Source organism: Fusarium solani (assembly GCF_023522795.1).
Source record: "Fusarium solani strain SB1 chromosome Unknown bctg00000000, whole genome shotgun sequence".
NCBI classification, from domain to species: domain Eukaryota; kingdom Fungi; phylum Ascomycota; class Sordariomycetes; order Hypocreales; family Nectriaceae; genus Fusarium; species Fusarium solani.
This window is the reverse complement of record NW_027072157.1, coordinates 5,500,372-5,518,583: the sequence shown is the minus strand read 5'-3', so window position 1 is coordinate 5,518,583 and position 18,212 is coordinate 5,500,372. Positions and strand designations below refer to the sequence as shown.

Genomic DNA, 18,212 nt, shown 5'->3' with positions numbered 1-18,212 from the left:
CTCTACACTTCACCACCATGTCTTCAGCCGTATACTCCGAGGCGCAGGTCGCCCAGTTCCTCAAGCACCTTGAAATCCCTCACGAGTTCTACGTCGGCAGCGGCAGCGAGCCTATCCTGGACCATGCCTTTCTCACCGTGCTGCACCAGCACATGCTCTCCACGGTGCCCTACGACAACCTGACGCTGCACTACTCGTCGCACCGAGACGTGACCCTCGACCCTCAAGCCCTGTTTGACAAGATTGTCGGCGGCGGTCGTGGCAGGGGAGGATATTGCATGGAGAGCAACTTGTTCTTTTGTTACATGCTCCGCGCTCTCGGCTTTCAAGTGTATCCTGTTGGAGTAAGAGTGAGACTCCGTAAGGATGGTGTTCCTCACGGCGGATATCCCGGCTGGTGAGTTTACTTGAAGTAATGCAGATAAAACATTTCGACCGACTCACTTACAGGGTTCACATCGTCAACATCGTGACGCTCCCGGACAACACCCGTTGGGTCCTCGACGCCTCTTTCGGCGGCGACGGCCCCACGCAGCCGATGCCGCTGGTCGAGGGCGCCGAGTGGCGCAACATGGGCACGCAGGACGCCCGGCTCATCAAGGACTTCATCCCGGGCCAGACGGAACTTACGGCGGGCCGTCGCCTGTGGATCTACCAGTGTCGCAACGCCGCCGACCAGCCGTGGGCGAGCCTGTACGCCTTCAGCCACTCGGTCGAGTGGCTGCCCGCCGACTTTGAAGTCTCCAACTGCTACACAGGCACCAGCACGCGGAGCTTCCAGACATCGACGGTGCTGGTGGTCAAGTTTCTGCGGAGGGCCAAGGTAGGGGCGCCCACGGGCGAGGAGGTTTATGGCAAGAGGATGTTGATCAACGAGGTGATCAAGGAGAACCTCGGCGGCAAGACGGTGGTGGTGAAGGAGTGTAAGAGTGAGGCGGAGAGGGTGGAGGCATTGAAGGAGTACTTTGGAATTGAGCTGGCGGAGGAGGAGAAGGAGGCCATCAAGGGGCACCAGTCTGAGATTAAAGGCGAATAGGGTGGATATACCATGAATGCATTTATGACCTTTCTTAGATATCCAGTTTTGTTCTTGCAGTCGATGTCGAGATGATCCAATGCTTGATGTAAGTGGTTATAGTAACGCCTTGAACAAGCCACGATCATGGGAATGAGAGATATGACACGCACATGCAATCTTTATGTGCATTAAAACCAGATTATCTCATCTAGAATACAAGACGGGAGAGGAAGACAAAGAGAAATAGACCGTGTGGTTAAATAATTCAAGCTTTCGGTTAAGAGTAATAAATTGAGGTATGAAGTGTTAACTGCGTAATGTTATAAGGGGCCTTCAATGACGAAGCTGGTAAAAGAGTAGGAAAACAAATTAAGAAAAATAGAAAGAAAAATGATTGATCAAGAATTCACAACGACAAATAAATGAAATCCCTAATTATTACCCAAATACCCATTGAATCAGAAGAACTGGCCTGGATTTGACTGCTATCTCCGTCTTGGAGCATGCTCCTTTACCCTGAAGCCAAGGAGTGCCCCACACCGTATAGCTTTGACCAATCAAACACTTCCACTACTCACCACGTAACGCTCTCGAGCAACGTCGTCTGGAGCTACCCATTTCGAGATCCATCTCAAGCTGTCCACTTCCCTCCAACCAACGAATCGACCCTGCGACCACCCCTCGAAATCATGCGCTTCTCAATCGCATCGTCGCTGCTTCTGCTCTCGGGCGTCGCGAGCGCTGCCTCGTCCTGGGGATTTACCGATGGCTCCGTGACCGTCTCTTCCAAGAAGGCCGACGGCGTCACCCAGAAGTAAGCTCTCCTACATCCCATGATGATGCGATTACGGTCGATGGGCATCTTGATAATGAACATGCACTTACGAATAATTCTGCGATAGGTTTGCCGAACAGAAGCCTACCAAGAACGCCCTCGTTTTCGGCCACACCGACAGCATCAAGGTCTCGTTGACCACGACCGAAGCTTCCAAGGCCAAGCGACCTCACCAGGCCTTCCTCGTCCTCACCGAAGCGACCGGCCTCGAGGCTCCTTACCCCCTCACTATCAAGGCGTCTGGAAAGGGATCCGTCGAGATTGTATGCGATTGCCTCTCCGTCGACGCTGCGCTGCCGCTAACATGACCTCCAGACACACAAGGACCTCCCTATTCAGCTGCTCCTTTCCGACACCCCTCTCAAGGCCAACCTGGTCCTGGGCTCCTTCGGTTCTTCCGACCCTCTCATCTCCCCCGTGGGCGAGATCGAGATTCGCCTTGATCCCAACGCTCCCGCACCCCAGTACGACGCTCCCGTGCGATACGGCCCCCGAGCTCAGATCAACCACATCTTCCGCGCCGACCCCAAGAGCCCTCCCGTCGTCATCTCTCTCGCCTTTGTGCTGGCCATTGCGGCTGCCGTTCCCACCCTTTTCCTGGCTGTATGTACACCGAGTCTGAACATGTCGTGGTTGGAACGATTGCTAACGTGTTGTAGTGGCTCGCTCTGGGTGCCAACGTCAACCATATCACCAAGGCCCTCGGTGCTGCGCCGGTCTCGCACGCCGTCTTCTTTGGATCCATCTTTGCCATTGAGGGCACCTTTTTCCTTTACTACAGCGCCTGGAACCTGTTCCAGACCCTGCCCGTTGTCGCCCTTCTCGGCGCCGTGTCCTTCCTGAGCGGTACCAAGGCCCTGAGCGAGGTTCAGAGCCGACGACTTGCCGGTGAGAGGTGAACGGCTTCATCGGACAGGGGTCTTTACTTTACTCGATAGACTGGCTGGTTCTCCAAGACACAGCGACACGCTGGTCAGCCTGAGCTTTGAGAAAGCCAGGGGATAGGTCGTATTCAAAAAAACATTTTATCGCAAGAAAGGGTCTGGACATGTATATGATGGACGGCGCACGCTGGAACTCTGTAACATCAAAAATCTAGCGAATTCTATGAGCGTGGATAGAGGGATTGGCGGGCCACTCGTGCCGAGGATGAGTCGAACCGTAGACCTGGGCACTTTGATGGGATGTATGATAGACAAATGGACTTGAGATTCGAAACTCTCTGGTATTGAAGCATATATGAAAGTGCCTAGATAAAGTGCGTCTTCACCTCAAGTGCCTCATCGTGCTCACTTGTTCAGATCACCGAGTTGGGGTTGACGGTTGATGAGCCTGCATGATACCATGCAACTATATACCTGCCTCGAGATTATCCTGTTCAACATACACACGAAATGAGACTTTACCTGCAACCACGCCCTTCCCACCCTGAGACATGCACATCCGCCGCCTCGGTTCGTGGAACCCTGGTTGTCTTCAATTCATCTCACCTCCTCGCCCTCATGCCTCTATCATGCGAACATGCCTACTTCCTTGCCTTCTCAAACATTTCTTTCCAAAACCAGCAAATCTAGATCTCATATACATCGTCACTCATCTACAATCTTGGTCCACATGCCCAGCCGCTCCTCCAACACGCTGTTGAACCACTGCGCCCGCTCCATCGGGGGGGCATGACCCATGCCGTCCTCGATGAGCCCAACACCGGGCCTCATCACCTGGATGAGCCTCTCACCGTTATGCAACTTGATCATGTTGTCGCGCGTGCCGTGCATGACGAGGATGCGCTCCCGCCCGACAGTGTCGGCAATCTGGCGCAGTTGCTCGTCCGACTTGCGGTGCAGGCCGGCCGCCGTGAGCTGGCACATGAGACCCCCCGTGGTGAAGGTGTCCGGGTCCAGCCGCTTCGTGAGCTCCTGCGCCTGGAAGCGCTGAAAGTTGGAGTCGAAGAGGCGATACGCCGGGCCGACCTCCGGGGGAGGAGGCCCGCACCGGGGAGTGACGCCCGGCTCCGGGAGGATCTCGGAGTCCGGGGCGGCGAGCCACTCGGGCGTGAAGAGCTGCAGGCCCGTGTCGGAGATGTTGCGCTCCATCGACTTGGGGATGATGAAGCCCACGCGCTCAGACAGGGTTTCAAACACACCCTTTGCGCCCTGGGTCAGCCCCGCAGACGTGCACAGCAGGGAGAGGGACTGGAGGCGCTTGGGGATGCGCATGGCCATCTCCTGGGCGATCATGCCGCCCATGGAGATGCCGGCTACGTTGAGCTGACGGTCGGACGTCCAGCCGATGTGTTCGAGGACCTCGATGACGTCCAGGGCCATCTCGCTCGTCGAGTAGCGGCTGAGGGGCTTGTCGCTGCCACCAATGCCGCGGTTGTCGATGAGCAGGACCGAGTACTTGTCGCCGCGGTCATGGCCAAAGTACTTTGTCTGGCGCTGCCACGAGGTCAGGGCGCCAACCAGGCCCATGATGAGCTGATCACAGTCAGTTTGAGACCGAATTGCCGCATATTCGGGGGAGTCGCAGAGGAGAGAAGTAGTCTGGCCAAGGAAAATTACAACGGGGGCAACGTACCACAAGCTTGATCGGTCCGTCGCCATGAACTTCCCACGCGATATTCACAGGGCCACCGCGGTCCTTTGCCACAGGGAGCTTCCCCTTCTGGTGAGGTTCCAGCGCCCATATGGTACCTGGGTACGCTGGGTGTTTGAGCGTCTCCTCTGTTGAGGGGAACGCGGGATATCTGCGACGGCGCATGTCAGCGAGAGTAAGAGAGGGAAGCTAGGAGCACCAAAAGAAGAAGAAGAAAAAGACAAGAGAGAAGTTGGTTATTGACTTACCCGGCCGACGCCATGGGTCTTGATTGTTTGCTTCACAGTGTCCTTGGCTTAGTGCATCCACGGTCTCTGCTTATACCCGTCCCGAACTTCCAGGGATAACTTCTGTACTCGTCTACAGGCACCCGATGCCAAGCATGTGGATTCTTGACCGTCTCTGAGGTTATCAGCAGGCCATCACAAGCAACCAGTCAGCAGCATCCTCACCTGAACTGGTTCTGAAGCGCTGCAACAACACGATATGCAAACGAGGTTTATGAATGCTCAATATGCCTAAAAATGATACAAAAATACACACGATGCCGCCTGGGTCGTTGTTTGTCGTCAAGATGTGGAGTGAGATAGCGCTTTTCGGCGATCTGATGTTTCCGCCCCCCCAGAAACCCGTAGAAACCCCAGACATGCCACGTGCCTGAGCTAGACCCAAAGACAGCAGGGGCCTCGTATTCCAGCCGAGGTGAGAGCCGGGACATTGCGTAGGCCAGAGAGGCCTTGCTCTGTACATTGCAGGCCTAGACGTGACATGAGGCCTTTAACGATGGGTTTGTGGTTGCCAACACTAGGTTGACTTGTCGAGGATCAAGTCACATAAAGGCCATGGGCTGTTAAATTGTATGATTGCAGCCGTTGCTTCTTAACATATGGCTTCATGGGAATTCATTTCTTAATTTCTTTTTGGGCTTCTTTCCTAGATGTAACTTGAAGGCTCGCAACCGCTCAACTCTACCAAAACCCAGCTGGCCACCCATCATGTACAGTCTACTCAAGGCATCACCAAACCGATGCCACTGAGGTTCTCCTCATCAAGGTGGTTCTTGCGATCGACGCCACCGCTGATGGGGTTGAGGCGATAATTGAACAGGTAGTAGTGAAGCTGGCCATCACCTGCACCAAACTTTTGCTGCTCCAGGAAGAGGGCGTTGTCCATGAGGGTGAGGGCATTGAAGACGTCAAACTTGTACTGCTTGGCGAGGATGAGAGCGTCGTGCGCGAGCTCGTTGAGGCGCTTCTTAAGCGCGGCCTTGTCAAAAGTCTCTTGCAGGGCCACCTCGGTTCCATAGTAGAACATGTAGGCAACCTTGATAACGCTGTGCTTGGTGTTACCAATAGCAGAGGATTCAATGCAGAAGAAGGAAAAGAAGTCGGTAATCTTGTTGTCGTTATCCTGAGAGAATGGTCAGCGTGCGTTATTCAACAAGATCAAGATCACTCACCACAACAACGTATGTCCACACAACCTGCTCTCCGCTGGGCTCAATCTTAGGGACAAACCAGTGATAGGCCTCCTCACGAGTGAACTCGGGTGTCATATCGAAACGAGATGTGTATCGCTTGTACAGATCCATGACGGCTTCGAGATCCTTCTCCTCCATCGGGCGCAGACCCTTGGTGCTTGTGCTCTCGGGTAGGTGATACTTGCGAACCTGGTACTGAGGCTTGCTGTTAGGGGGAAGAGGGCTGAAGCCGCACTCGTACAGCTTCTGCCAGTTAAGGGCGCGGTGGAAGTACCGGCATGTGCTGACGGGCTTGGGGAGGACGACACCAGCAGTGTAGAGACCCTGCCAGATCTCGTTAAGGTTGCTGCGGCGGGTAATTTCCTTGATGAGGACGGGAGTGAGGCGCTTGCCTCGGAGCTTCTTGTGAATGGCGAGGAAGTTGACCTCGGAGCAGGTGATGAAGTTTTCGCGAACGCGCAGCCTGACGGGGATGGCTGAGATGAAGGCGACGAGTTTGCGCGACTGGGTGGCGCGAACGCCAACGTGATACTCCTTCTTCCAGCCAGGAGGCATCATGGCCCTGAAAGTGTTAGCAACCAATGGGATATACATATCTGAGAAGAGGGACTTACCATCGAAGGATAGAGGGAGAGTAGTTGAAGCGGAACATGGCCTCGTCGTCCTCAACATAGTGCTTGTTGAGGAGCTCATACACCTCCTTGATCTCCTCGTCATCAGTCAGGTCCATCGTCACCCACTCGAAACCGGCGACCAGAGGCGCAGGCTCCTTGTCCACCTCCTCGACCTTTTGGATGCGCAGGGGACCCTCCTTCAGAGTCGAGTCCTCACCAAACTTGGGCACAGGCTGCGTCTGCCAAAACTTGTAAGAGCCCATGTCCTTGGCATTCTTTCCGCCGGCGGCAAGTCCAGTCATGATGTCCTGGAGGTTCATCTTGCGCAGCATGGCGGCGGCCTCGTCAGCAGAGGGGTTCTCGCTGCTCGAGGCCTTGGACACTTCCTTGGCCAGGGCCGGGTTGAGGGCGAGGAACTCCTTGATCTGCTGGGGAGTGAGGCCGTCGAGGGCCTTGTGGAAGTCGGAATCGGTAGGGCCAGATTTTTGGCCGGTTAGGGCCTCCTTGACCTTGGTGCGCTTCGACTTCTTCTTCTTCTTCTTTTTCTTGTCGCTGGAGCCCTCGGCGGCGTTGGGATCGGCATGCTCGTCATGTTCGTCGTGCTCCGACTCGGAGCCAGATTCGGCTTCAGCTTCGGCTTCGGCGATGGCCTTGCCCTTGAGCTCGGCGCTGGTCTCGTCGACCACCGGCTCGACCGGCTTGGACTCCTCAGACATGGTGAAGTGGGTTGCGGTGTCGAGGTGTGTGGTGATGTCGAAGCCAACAATTGACGTTGGTGGGGAGGAAGCTCTTGGTGGGGTAATTTTCAGCCAAGTTAAGTGGCATGTGCTGGGTCTGGGTCTGGGTCATGCCCAAGTGTCTTCTTGCCGGATGCGGGGTTGAGTTTTAATCGAGGCTCTGCGAGAAAAGGAGAGGATGGAAGGATTTTGGTCGAAAATAATTGAAAAATTGCCCGTGATTCCGGAGATCTTGAATTTTTCTAGACGATGTAAAGTTTTGTTGGTGTTGACACTTGCTAAAAAAGGCAATTATGCTTCAACCTTTAACTGGGCTGCCTGCGAGCATTGGTGTAAGTGGAACCAAGAGCAAGTCTCTTCTTCAGACAACCATGGCCAGAATTTGCGTACTGGAATGGCGCTTATAGACCAAAATGGATGTTGGTGATCTCTACTAGATCTGGGCTCCTAAACAACACTTTTTCATGACATCTCTACCGAGCTCTTCATTCAGACGCAGATCCAACAGCACGGCCGAACAGTGCTTCTCGTATTCAACAATAACGCAAGCCTTCGAAATATCGTCTCCATAAATATGAATAGGGACATGTGTGTCTTCAAACTCTAGTCCTCAGTATAAGTCGTTCCGTGGAGATCAAACGCCCTCATAATACCGAGGGCGACAGGTGCATATCCCATAATGTCGTTGTGACCTACACAGTCAAGTTAGTCAGTAATACTTGACAGTCAAGCAAGACCAATCTAGCCTACCTCCATGTGGGAAGAGTTCTTGTCGAATGATGATGTTGGGCTCTGCCATCCAGGTCGTTACGAATGCGTCATCTCCCTTTCTGATGGTCCGCTGTTCTTTCCAAGCATCGAATTCGGCTTCGTCGAGAATTCCTACTGTCTCCTGTGCTGCTGCTCGGAATAGTTTGTTGTCCTCAGTCCAGGGAATATCTCGGTCATCCTTGGCATGGATCAAGTTGATCCTTAGCCTTGTCTTGGTGTGTCGAACAATATTGGCCAGCCGATCAGCGGAATGCCACTTGTCGACAATGAAGCGGTGAAGGTAGCGCACTAGCCAGGGCCAGACACGGAAGGGCGCGAGGACAGGAAAGATGCCGGCAATGCGGTAACCCACGAGTAGATTTGCCAGATCGCTGAACCCGGCAACAAGTGTAATGCCGGCAAACTCGACACCCTGAAGAGCATACTTCTCAGCGACACCGCTGACCACTGCTGTACCTAAGCTTTGACCCAGGAGCTGGATGCGACTGGAGGGAATGCCCGCGACGTTAATGGCCCATTCGACAAGTGTTGAAGCATCTTGAATGACACCTGCCTCGGAAGGAACGCCGGTGGAGTGGCCAAAGCCTCGATAGTCAATAGCAATGACATGGTAGGACGAGGTATCAGTTAGAGAGTGGTAGCTATCAGGCCGGATGGCTTGCGCAATGTGGCCAGCATTCTGTCTTTGTTAGTTGATGCCTGCTTTGTCACCTGTATCACTCACACCGTGGACTGTTGTAAATGTTAGTCTGACCCAGTGTGTGCAAGTGACTCAGCGCAGATCTACTCACAGTACAACACCAATCGTGACTCAGGATCTTCTTTGAGGAGGCGAAACGACTCGGTCTTGGTAAAGTCTTCCGAGAAGCCCGGGTTCTGCGACTCTATCGAACCCTCATTCTGTAGGTACAGAGGCAACGGAAGGATGTGCCAAGCATAAATGGATTCCCCATCAGGCGTCTTGAGCGAAAATGGGGTCACCTGATTCCCTGATGCGTGGCGTGTGAGGCAATGTGAGTGTCACGGAAGATTGCAGGGGAGACGCACGAGCAAAACCCCATTGCTGTGGCTTGTTGACGTCTGTCCACAGGAGGGTGTTGATTTTGTGAGCGTACAAGAAGCTGTTTTCCGCGTTAGAGATTGATTACGGTGCACATGTGATTAGAAAGCTGGCCGTACTGTCTCTGAAAGAAAGGAGTCATGCCCAGGCCGAGGAAGATGCAGTACAGGCCCAGAGGTGCCGCGACCGCCCAGATGGCAGTCCGCAGCGCGGGATGGAGGGGGATTGACATGGTTGGTCTAGACAATTCGAGAAAAGTTCTAAAAGGTCTATCAGGAAAGAGGAATACGTCAAAACGCCAGAAATGAAAATGTCATGACTGTATGGAGGTGCAAAGTCATGCTCGGGGTCTGAATCCGAGGCCTGAGGTTGAAGCAGACGTTGCTGCATCCGCGCTAAGGCGACAGCGCGGTGATCAAAGGTACCTGCAATTCCTAGGGAGAGCCACCGCGGCCGATGTACTGCAGGCGCAGGCGCGTCTTACCCGCTGCACAGTCAGCGATGCGGCTGTAACACGCCTGAAGTGAAGTGTGAAGTGGGGCCACCAGAGCCGCCAATCGACAGCAAGCCAATTGAGCCTCGAATCTGACCAAAGGCCACCTCCACTGGCCGGCCGCCTACATGTGCGGAGAAACGTCACCGAGACTTGGGCATCGCTGAAACTCTTGCGCCCGAGTCTGGACACGAAGCCAATTTCACCGGACGAATCGTTGGCCTCGCAGCTTGATATGAAGGCTGTTGATAGCCCAGTTGGTCACGGCATGAGCAGAATGCCTCTTTAGGTTTAGCGGGGGCCTTCTGCACGCTGACCAGGTTGTTGCTGGGGAAAGCTGGGCTGGATGCGCCCTGATGCATGAAGCTGATTTGGCACTGAATGATTCCCATCCATCCCGGATGGATTGATCACATTTGCAGCGCTTGGTTCGGGAAAACTGCCCAGGCCCTGAAGACGCGGCACGGGAGCTTAGGTCTAATCCCGCTGAGGTATCAGAGGCTCAGCAAGCACAGCACGCTAGCGGCCCCTCCGCCTTTTTTTCCAGCGCTCCAGCCAATCAGAACCCCTGTTTGTCTCTCCATGCTGTAGGAGAGCACTGGGCCTCGGGCGCTGGTGCTGGTGTCCCTGCTACCGCTTTCCTCTTTCCAATCCCCATCTCCATCTTCCATCCTCCGTCTTCCACCTCCCATGTTGGCTCGATATTCCCTCCATACCCAGCCTCAGCTTCGGACCTAGCTCCGGGCTCTTTTTGTGCTCGTCGACCTCGTCAATAGCGAGCTTCTTTTCTGCTTTCAACTGCCGACGCGCCTTGTATGGCCTTCTTATAATGATTTGCTTCCCTCTCGCAGTGTGATTTCAGTTGCGTCCTCTGTAGTCTTTTCTACTACAAGAGCTACTTCATGGAGCGGAAGCGCAAGCTGCCTGCCCGGGCCGCTGCTCGAGGCGATCACGCTGCCAAAAAGCGCAATGCCACACCAAGAGAACGCTCCGTGACGCCTGCTGCTCCCCCCGCGCCTCCTCCAGCTCCAGAGCCCGAAGAGCCTCCCCCGCCTCCTTTGCCCAAGTCGATCCAGGCAGGCAAGCCGCTCCCCACAGTTGAAGTCGCGCAGCCCGAAGACTTGTCATCTAAGGACTACCAGTCGGTCGGCGAAAGGTAAGTTGAATCGAATCCAAACCGTGGAATCTTGGTCCTGACAGACGCGTCTGTGAAGCGGCGTCCTCGCCGAGTCCCTTTCACGATCTCGCCAAAAATGGATCAGCGATGGTCTTTTCGCCAAATATTGGACAAAACCGCACAAGCGCAAGGGCGTCATCAACGAAGACCCCAAGAATCCGCCCAAGGAGACCATGTCAAAGGTCGGCACCGTCACGATCACGATTGAACCGCACATTATCGAAGCTACCATGTATGTCGTCAAGGATCCCAAGCCAAAGCCCCAGCCGATTCAGCAAAACCGTCCTATCATCCAGTATGGCCCTCCGAACGGCATAATGCCCCCGCCTCAAGCCCCAGCCTCAGGAGCTGGCACTCCGACTCAAAGTACCGCGACGATAGCAAAGCCTCCGCACCACAGCCCGGCCCCGGGTCCATCTCAGAGTCCAGCGCAACCACCACAGCCGCTTCCTCGAGTTCCCCACGAGCAGCCTACTCCGAAGGCTGTCCAGCCAGGAACAGCTCCTGCAGGGAACAATATGACCCCCTCACCGAGCCCAAATCTCCAGTCAAGGCCTCAACCAGCAGGAGTGCCTGTGGCACCATCCCCAACACCACCTCCAATCGCCCGTGCACCCTCAAATCCTCCGCCACCAGCTGCCATCCCTCCTGGTGCTGCGCTACCGGCAGCTTCGGCTCCGACCCCAGCGACGAGGCCGCCTGTTGGCCCAATGGCTGCCCCCTCCATGTCACCAGCGCCTCGACCAGCCACGAGCATACATACAACGCCTACAGCCGGTCTCGCGAAACCAGTGACGCCAGCTCCTCCTCCTGCGGCACCCGCAGCAAAGCCATCCGCCAATGACCCTGTCATTGCTTTGCTTGCACAAAAAGCATCAGGAGATGCTGAACTTCGTGATCTTATGAAGAGGGTCGCTGTTGGACAGGCAAAAGAGGGCGAGCTAGCGCATTTCCAGAAGATTATTGATCAGCTGAATGCTGAGTATCGCAGTCGAGGTGGACAACAGGGGCCATCTGCAGACCGACTTCTGGTGGATGGAAGAACGGTCAAGTATTTTGCGGTTGAGGTTCGAACTATTCTGGACATTGTTCTGGCCTCAAATCCCAACCAGAAGTCATCAGAGCTGCGGCCACCACAAGGAAGTGATCCGCTGGTTGTTTTGCTGGTCAAGGCAGCTTTGGAGGAACACAGAACCCGGGACATGATCCGCCGGATCGCCGATGGACGGCCTGGTTTTACAGATGCTACGGACCTGAAGGATATTCTTGATCGGCTACATCGAGAGATGAGAGCGGCGCCGCGGCCCTCTCCTGCTCCATCGCAAGTGCGACAACACACCCCCAATGGAGTACCGAATGGACAACCTAGGGCGCCAACCCCGCAGACTGTGGCACAACCAAATCCCCAAGCCTTGCGGTCCAAAGGCCCCCCGCCGGCCCCTAAGCCGGACGTTACCGCTGTTGTCTTTGACTTTGGAAGCGGAGATCGATATCTTTTCCCCAAATTTAGCATCCTGGAGTATCCGCCGACGCCATCAGGCCAGCAAGTCGTGGCGTCATTCCTAATAGTTCGCAAGGGAAGTACATCTGAATATGGCGGAGACCCAAAGCTGGACTATTACCAGCCTGTTACGATACGTATCTTTACACAGTCTGGACGCCATCTGGAGAATCTGGCCCGAGTGGTTGCCCCACAGGACGAGGTACGGCGTTACATGGACGATGTGATGGACAACATGACACGCGCAGAATACGTGTTGCTCGCGATGAGGCTTCCAAGAGCCGACAGGGATGGCGAGAAGGACGGCACCATCTCGGACGAACCAAGGACAAATGGGTCTACACCTAAGCCTGACCCGGCCCGTGAGCCAAAGGCCGTGTCGAGACCTGGTGTTCTTTGGACATCCAAGGGAAAGTCGGAAACCCCACCCGGTGAGGGGCCCTCAAAGCCTCTGCGAGATGCGGAGCAGGAGGCTCAAGCCAAATACCAGCGACTCATCAACTCGGTGTCTGCAAAGGACACGGATGGTCAATGACGTTGTCTATGACCACACTTGTCTGTTGTCCCTGATGTTACTTGAGATTTGTGTGTAAAATTTGATTGGGGTGTTCGGGATGGGGAGCCATGGCGAAGTACGGAGCGTGGAGTGGTTATCAAGGTTATGGACTGGCGCTGTGTGTTTTGATGAGGGTTTGTAGGCCCGTCTCGATCCGCAAGTTTGTGGTATCCGAATGAGAAACTGTGTCATCAAGGATTTTGTTGGTTACGCGAATACCGCTTGCATGAAAGATTTGTCAAGTCTTTTCTATTCCCCAAACTAGGAGGTTATGTTTCTTGCTAATAGGAGATCAGAGGAGGGGTGCTTCGTGTGCCATATTGTGACATTGCTGTGAGCGATGGGGTTGAAGGCCGAAGAGGACCATATTCCCGTGTGCATTGATGCCTCCTGGCTTGATCATTACAAATGATCCTAATTGAGGCTTCCAGTTGCAGTTCTGGATTAATAATTATCTTTGACTCATCTTTGCACATTTGGCGTTGGTTGTAGTTGGATAAAATGCCCCATCTTCTCCCGCCGTCGATCCCGGAACAATTTTGTTCCCAGCACCCCTCCGAGAACGCTCGAAAAGTCAGAGTGCGAATTCTCTCAGTCACGACAAGATATCCCCCATAACCCCACAGCTCTCTTGTTATAATGGCGAAGCCAGTCATTGGACTATTGGGCGGTGGCCAGCTCGGCCGAATGCTCCAGGAGCAGGCCATGCTGCTGGGCATCGAGCTTGTCGTCCTGGATGAGAACAACTGCCCCACCAAGCAGATCAACCTGAACGAGAAGCACGTCGAGGGCTCTTTCAAGGACCCTGAGAAGATTCGGGAGCTCGCCAGGCGGTGCGACATTCTCACCGTTGAGATTGAGCACATCAACACCGAGGTCCTCGAGGAGATCGCCACCAAGGGTGTTGAGGTTGACGGCCAGGTCAAGAAGGTGCCCGTGCACCCTTCGTGGGAGACCCTCCGTCTGATCCAGGACAAGTACCTCCAGAAGGAGCACTTTGGAAAGGCTGGAATTCCCATTGCGCCTCAGATTTCGGTCGAGTCGGGCATCTCGATGCAGGAGTCGCTCCAAAAGGCTGCTGAGACCTTTGGCTTCCCCTTCATGCTCAAGGCCCGCAAGGGCTCCTACGATGGCCGCGGAAACTTCAAGGTCAACGGCCCCGAGGACTTTGCCGAGGCCATCAAGGATATGGGCACACTGTCCCTGTACGCCGAAAAGTTCCAGCCCTTTACCAAGGAGCTGGCCGTCATGGTTGTGAGGACCGAGGACGACGCTGGCAACCTGAAGGACGTCTACGCCTATCCGGCAGTCGAGACTGTCCACGAGGAGAGCATCTGCACAAAGGTGTTTTACGGAAAGGTCTCGAAGGAGGTCGGCGAGAAGGCGAGAAAGGTTGCCTGTGATGTCATCAGGACCGTCAAGGGCAGGGGTGTCTTTGCGGTCGAGATGTTTCTCCTGGCCAACGGTAGGTTTCATGCAATTACCGTCAAATGACAGAGGCTTACATTCTATAGACGAGCTGGTGATTAACGAGGTTGCTCCCAGACCGTAAGTTTATTTCTAGCCCTTGGCTAACTCGTAATCGTAATTGTCGCTGAACATGCTGACCCTCCCTAGCCACAACTCTGGACACTACACCATCGAGGCTGTCCCTTACTTCAGCCAGTACAAGGCTCAGCTCTACTCCATCCTCGACATTGTGCCCCCTTCCCTCAAGCTTCAGCCTCGCGTGTCCAGTGCCATCATGCTAAACATTCTCGGTGGCGCTCAGGAGTCTTCCCACGATGCGTTGGTTGACCTAACCCACACCCACTACCACGATGACATGGACGTTTTCCTGCATCTGTATGGCAAGTCGTCTAAGCCTGGCCGAAAGATTGGACACATCACTGTCACCTCCTACTCCCCCGAGGTCAACCTTGAGGAACTGGCTGCCCCTCTTATTAAGGAGGTTGACAGCATCCGCCAGGGCCGTCTTGATGCTGCTTCAGCTCAGCTACGTCCCACCGCTCCCGCCACCACTTCACAGCCTCCCGCGCCAACATCTTCGCGCGATACCAAGAACCCCTTGGTCGTTGTGACGATGGGTTCCGACTCGGATCTGCACGTGCTCAAGGGTGCGTTCGAGGTCCTGGAGCGCTTCCGTGTTCCCTACGACTTCACCATCACTTCTGCTCACCGTACACCACACACTATGAGCGCTTTGGCCAAGTCTGCTGCTGATCGCGGCATCCGAGTGATCATCGCTGCTGCTGGTGGTGCGGCTGCGCTCCCTGGCATGCTGGCCTCCGAGACGCCCATCCCCGTTATCGGTGTGCCCGTCAAGGCGACTCACCTCGACGGCCAAGACTCGCTGCTGAGCATCGTTCAGATGCCCCGAGGCTGCCCCGTTGCCACGGTCGGCATCAACAACTCTACCAACGCCGGTATGCTCAGTGTCCGCATTCTTGGCACCGGTGATGCCAAGTACAGGAAGGCCATGGCCGACTACATGGTGAGCATGGGCGAGGAGGTTGAGGGCAAGGCGGCTAAGCTGCAGGAGATTGGTTGGAAGGCGTACCTGGAAAAGAAGTAAGGCATGAAGTAAAATGAATAAAAACGGAACGTTGATGGCTGCTAGATCGAGGCTGTGAGGATTCAAGGACTTGTAGCAATGGTTGGTTGTAGTAGACGTAGGAGTACAGATGATAAGAGAGCGCCATAGCTGCAGATACCACGAATATATGATTTCAACAACAGACACGGATAGGGAGTTTGGCAAAGATTAAATGCCACATTCAGCGTGATAATTGTCTTGAGCACGTTTATCCTTGCTAATGAAATGACTGGGTTAAGAGCAGGATATCTTCGCCCCCCTAGGAGTTCTACAAGAGCAATAGAGTATTTGCTTCAATTGCACAGACGCGGGAGCAATCGTGATTGGACGAATTGGTGTGGTCAGCTTGATTGGCCGCCTCGATGCAGCCTTCGTCCTGACGCTTTCAACCAACGCAGTCGGCTGTTTTTGGCATGTACTGTGTCGAGTCTTGATGACCATAATGCACATACCGAGACCAGTAAGAGTGAAGCTACCCCCACGTGCTCTGTCAGACACCGACATCGACGATATAGTTTGGGGAAGGCTTCAGTGACAGGGACTTGTCCTCCTCAAGTTGGTCGTTGTAGCGTTCATTCGGCCCTTGCCCCCCTCATCCGCTGATTGAGTTGAGGCCTCCGTAAGACATCTGTCCTTAACTGGCAGAACAAGCTTTAGCCCCTCCTGTAAGGCTTGAGCCGCTGAACTGTTGAAGTCGTCTATGGGGTCATAGAGTGACATGATCATTCGTTCTCGGCGGCAACATGAGTATAGAATACGTTAGCATACAGTTAGTGAACTGAATATTGTATGGGTTTCTAGGTAGGTATTTGTATCTCATCTATGTGTCCCTGCAATCGTTTCTACCCCTGATGATTTCAAGAAACCTTGACATGTCCAACGTCGCCCCAATCACCGAGCTCTGCCCATGGAATGCATTCAGAGTTTGAGGGGTTAAGCAGTGATGAGCTATTCGAAAACCTAACATTTGTCATGGATAAGTGACAACTTCAGAGTGAATGATATGGGCAGACTTGGGCCGAATCAAGTATAAAATACCCATCTCTTTCCGAGTTGGTTTGCCTTGCCTCCTTGCGCACCTCAGCCTTTGTTACGGATCTTATCTCTCAAGTACCATCACCAACTATCACCGCAATGCGTGTCGTTGCCCTTTTCCTCCTCGCCCTCGAGGCCACCCTCAGCGTCGCCGTTGCGCTCCCAGGTGGCCACCGTGGCTGTGGTTGCAGCCGCAACGGCCGCAGAAGCGTCACGGTCCTTGAGGAAGTCGGTCCCAAGAAGATTGTGTCGGAAGAGCTGATCATCCCCGAGTCCCATGTTGGCGAGCTCACGGGTTCCAAGAGCGGCAAGACGCGGGAATTGCACACCCGCGACGTCAAGCCGGCCCCAAAGCTCAGGCCGGGTCAGCGGCTCGGACTGAGCAGCCAGCAGCTCCAGAAGGTTCAAACCCTGGATAAGGGCACCCGCAGGAGGGCGGCCACTTTCCTGGGTTTCAGCAAGGAGGTGCAGCAGCTGTTCGGTGAGGGTGATCCTCCCTTCTCGCCTCGGGCCGTCTACCTGCTCGAGAAGGAGTTGGAGGTCAAGGCCAAGATGCCCAGGCTCAGGGGAGTCCTGGAGCGATACGATGCCATCCCAATGACGGTAAAGGACGACAAGGAGCCGCGGCCGAAGAAGCGATCAGAGGGCGACCTCTTCGACACCAGCCGTCTGCCCAAGGAACTACAGGCGCGGGATCTCGAGAAGCGGCAATCCGCAATGCAGGAGCCCAGACTCACCGACGAGCAGATCCTCAAGATCGGGACGATCGACAAGAAGACTCGCGAAATGGCTTCCAAGTTTCTGAAGTTTAACCCGGCGCTCCACAAGCTGTTTGTGCACAATGGCCCTCCCTACCAGCCTTGGGTCATCCGCATGCTTGAGAAGGAGTTGAACCAGAAGGCCAAGGTCGAGTCGATGAGGAAAGCCCTGGAGAAGTTCGACGTCATCCCAAAGGCCATCTTTATGGATAAGCCGAAGGAGCGCCGATCAGTCGGCAATGAGCTGGTCAACGGCCCGCTTGAAGGTCAGCCGCATTCCAAGGTCATCCCGAGTTCCACTAACGATGAGGATCTTGAACAGAGTAAGCCCGGACAAAAGCACCGCGACACAGAAGAGTCTGACGCGAAGGCGGCCTATGACTACAAGGTCGCCGAGAAGCTGAAGGAGATCAAGGACGAGGGATGGTGCGAGGGGCTCCAGGGCATGATCGTGCGGACGTTCACCGCCCCAAGGAAGGCGAGTAATGGCGAATTCAAGATCGCGAAGGAGGAGTTTGATTGTTTTTGGAAGCTTTATCTGAAGGACAAGAAGTGGGCGCCAAACCATGAAGATTTCTCGATTGCCAACGATGGGGCAGCTCACGAGCGCTGAACACAGGCATCCGGGTTTGATTCTGGGGGATAGCTTTGAATTCTGATAGGTTTCAAGTGTAATAGTTAATTTGCGTCATCTCTATAATTGCGAGTGCAGAGAAAGCCTGAGTCGTAGCAGAGTCAGTTGGGAATAGCTTCAACATGACATCAAAGGTTTGTATTGTAGATCGGGCCGAATATTTACCCGGCTCACGTGCTGCTAGTCGTCCATCTTTGGGCTTGCACCTTGCAGGAACAGCAGGGGTTGGCATTACGTAGGGGGTACGTACCTGGCAATCATCCATGTCAGCAACCAGCCCCGGAATGTCATGAAGTCGTCCAGGCCAGGCCAGGCTTCAGCTTCTCCTAATCATATCATCATCAATCAATCG

At 54.5% G+C, this 18,212-nt stretch overlaps 8 protein-coding genes across 8 annotated transcripts; 5 read left to right on the top strand and 3 right to left on the bottom strand.

Annotated features, from left to right (window-relative positions):
• Nucleotides 1–17: 17 nt before the first annotated feature.
• Nucleotides 18–1,036, top strand: MRS44_001757 (uncharacterized protein; the record flags this gene model as incomplete). Its single annotated transcript, XM_046274815.2, has 2 exons — nucleotides 18–397; nucleotides 451–1,036. The coding sequence occupies 2 exons, from the start codon at nucleotides 18–20 to the stop codon at nucleotides 1,034–1,036; spliced, it is 966 nt and encodes a 321-aa protein (XP_046137965.1).
• A 671-nt stretch (nucleotides 1,037–1,707) lies between these two features.
• On the top strand, nucleotides 1,708–2,752 carry MRS44_001756 (uncharacterized protein; the record flags this gene model as incomplete). Its single annotated transcript, XM_046274816.2, has 4 exons — nucleotides 1,708–1,832; nucleotides 1,921–2,116; nucleotides 2,169–2,456; nucleotides 2,513–2,752. The coding sequence occupies 4 exons, from the start codon at nucleotides 1,708–1,710 to the stop codon at nucleotides 2,750–2,752; spliced, it is 849 nt and encodes a 282-aa protein (XP_046137966.1).
• Nucleotides 2,753–3,442: 690 nt separating this feature from the next.
• MRS44_001755 (uncharacterized protein) lies at nucleotides 3,443–4,613 on the bottom strand (the record flags this gene model as incomplete). Its single annotated transcript, XM_046284897.2, has 2 exons — nucleotides 3,443–4,330; nucleotides 4,431–4,613. The coding sequence occupies 2 exons, from the start codon at nucleotides 4,611–4,613 to the stop codon at nucleotides 3,443–3,445; spliced, it is 1,071 nt and encodes a 356-aa protein (XP_046137967.2).
• Nucleotides 4,614–5,456: 843 nt separating this feature from the next.
• Nucleotides 5,457–7,258, bottom strand: MRS44_001754 (uncharacterized protein; the record flags this gene model as incomplete). The annotated part of the gene is made up of 3 exons (XM_046284896.2): nucleotides 5,457–5,858; nucleotides 5,908–6,490; nucleotides 6,543–7,258. The coding sequence occupies 3 exons, from the start codon at nucleotides 7,256–7,258 to the stop codon at nucleotides 5,457–5,459; spliced, it is 1,701 nt and encodes a 566-aa protein (XP_046137968.1).
• Nucleotides 7,259–7,882: 624 nt separating this feature from the next.
• MRS44_001753 (uncharacterized protein) lies at nucleotides 7,883–9,342 on the bottom strand (the record flags this gene model as incomplete). The annotated part of the gene is made up of 6 exons (XM_046283815.2): nucleotides 7,883–7,971; nucleotides 8,030–8,729; nucleotides 8,775–8,782; nucleotides 8,842–9,039; nucleotides 9,098–9,171; nucleotides 9,230–9,342. 6 exons carry the CDS (start codon nucleotides 9,340–9,342, stop codon nucleotides 7,883–7,885), a joined length of 1,182 nt encoding a protein of 393 aa, XP_046137969.1.
• A 1,163-nt stretch (nucleotides 9,343–10,505) lies between these two features.
• Nucleotides 10,506–12,816, top strand: MRS44_001752 (uncharacterized protein; the record flags this gene model as incomplete). The annotated part of the gene is made up of 2 exons (XM_046284898.2): nucleotides 10,506–10,759; nucleotides 10,818–12,816. 2 exons carry the CDS (start codon nucleotides 10,506–10,508, stop codon nucleotides 12,814–12,816), a joined length of 2,253 nt encoding a protein of 750 aa, XP_046137970.2.
• A 660-nt stretch (nucleotides 12,817–13,476) lies between these two features.
• Nucleotides 13,477–15,412, top strand: MRS44_001751 (uncharacterized protein; the record flags this gene model as incomplete). Its single annotated transcript, XM_046270528.2, has 3 exons — nucleotides 13,477–14,302; nucleotides 14,352–14,385; nucleotides 14,455–15,412. 3 exons carry the CDS (start codon nucleotides 13,477–13,479, stop codon nucleotides 15,410–15,412), a joined length of 1,818 nt encoding a protein of 605 aa, XP_046137971.2.
• A 1,155-nt stretch (nucleotides 15,413–16,567) lies between these two features.
• MRS44_001750 (uncharacterized protein) lies at nucleotides 16,568–17,839 on the top strand (the record flags this gene model as incomplete). Its single annotated transcript, XM_046274817.2, has 1 exon — nucleotides 16,568–17,839. The coding sequence occupies one exon, from the start codon at nucleotides 16,568–16,570 to the stop codon at nucleotides 17,837–17,839; it is 1,272 nt and encodes a 423-aa protein (XP_046137972.1).
• Nucleotides 17,840–18,212: the final 373 nt, after the last annotated feature.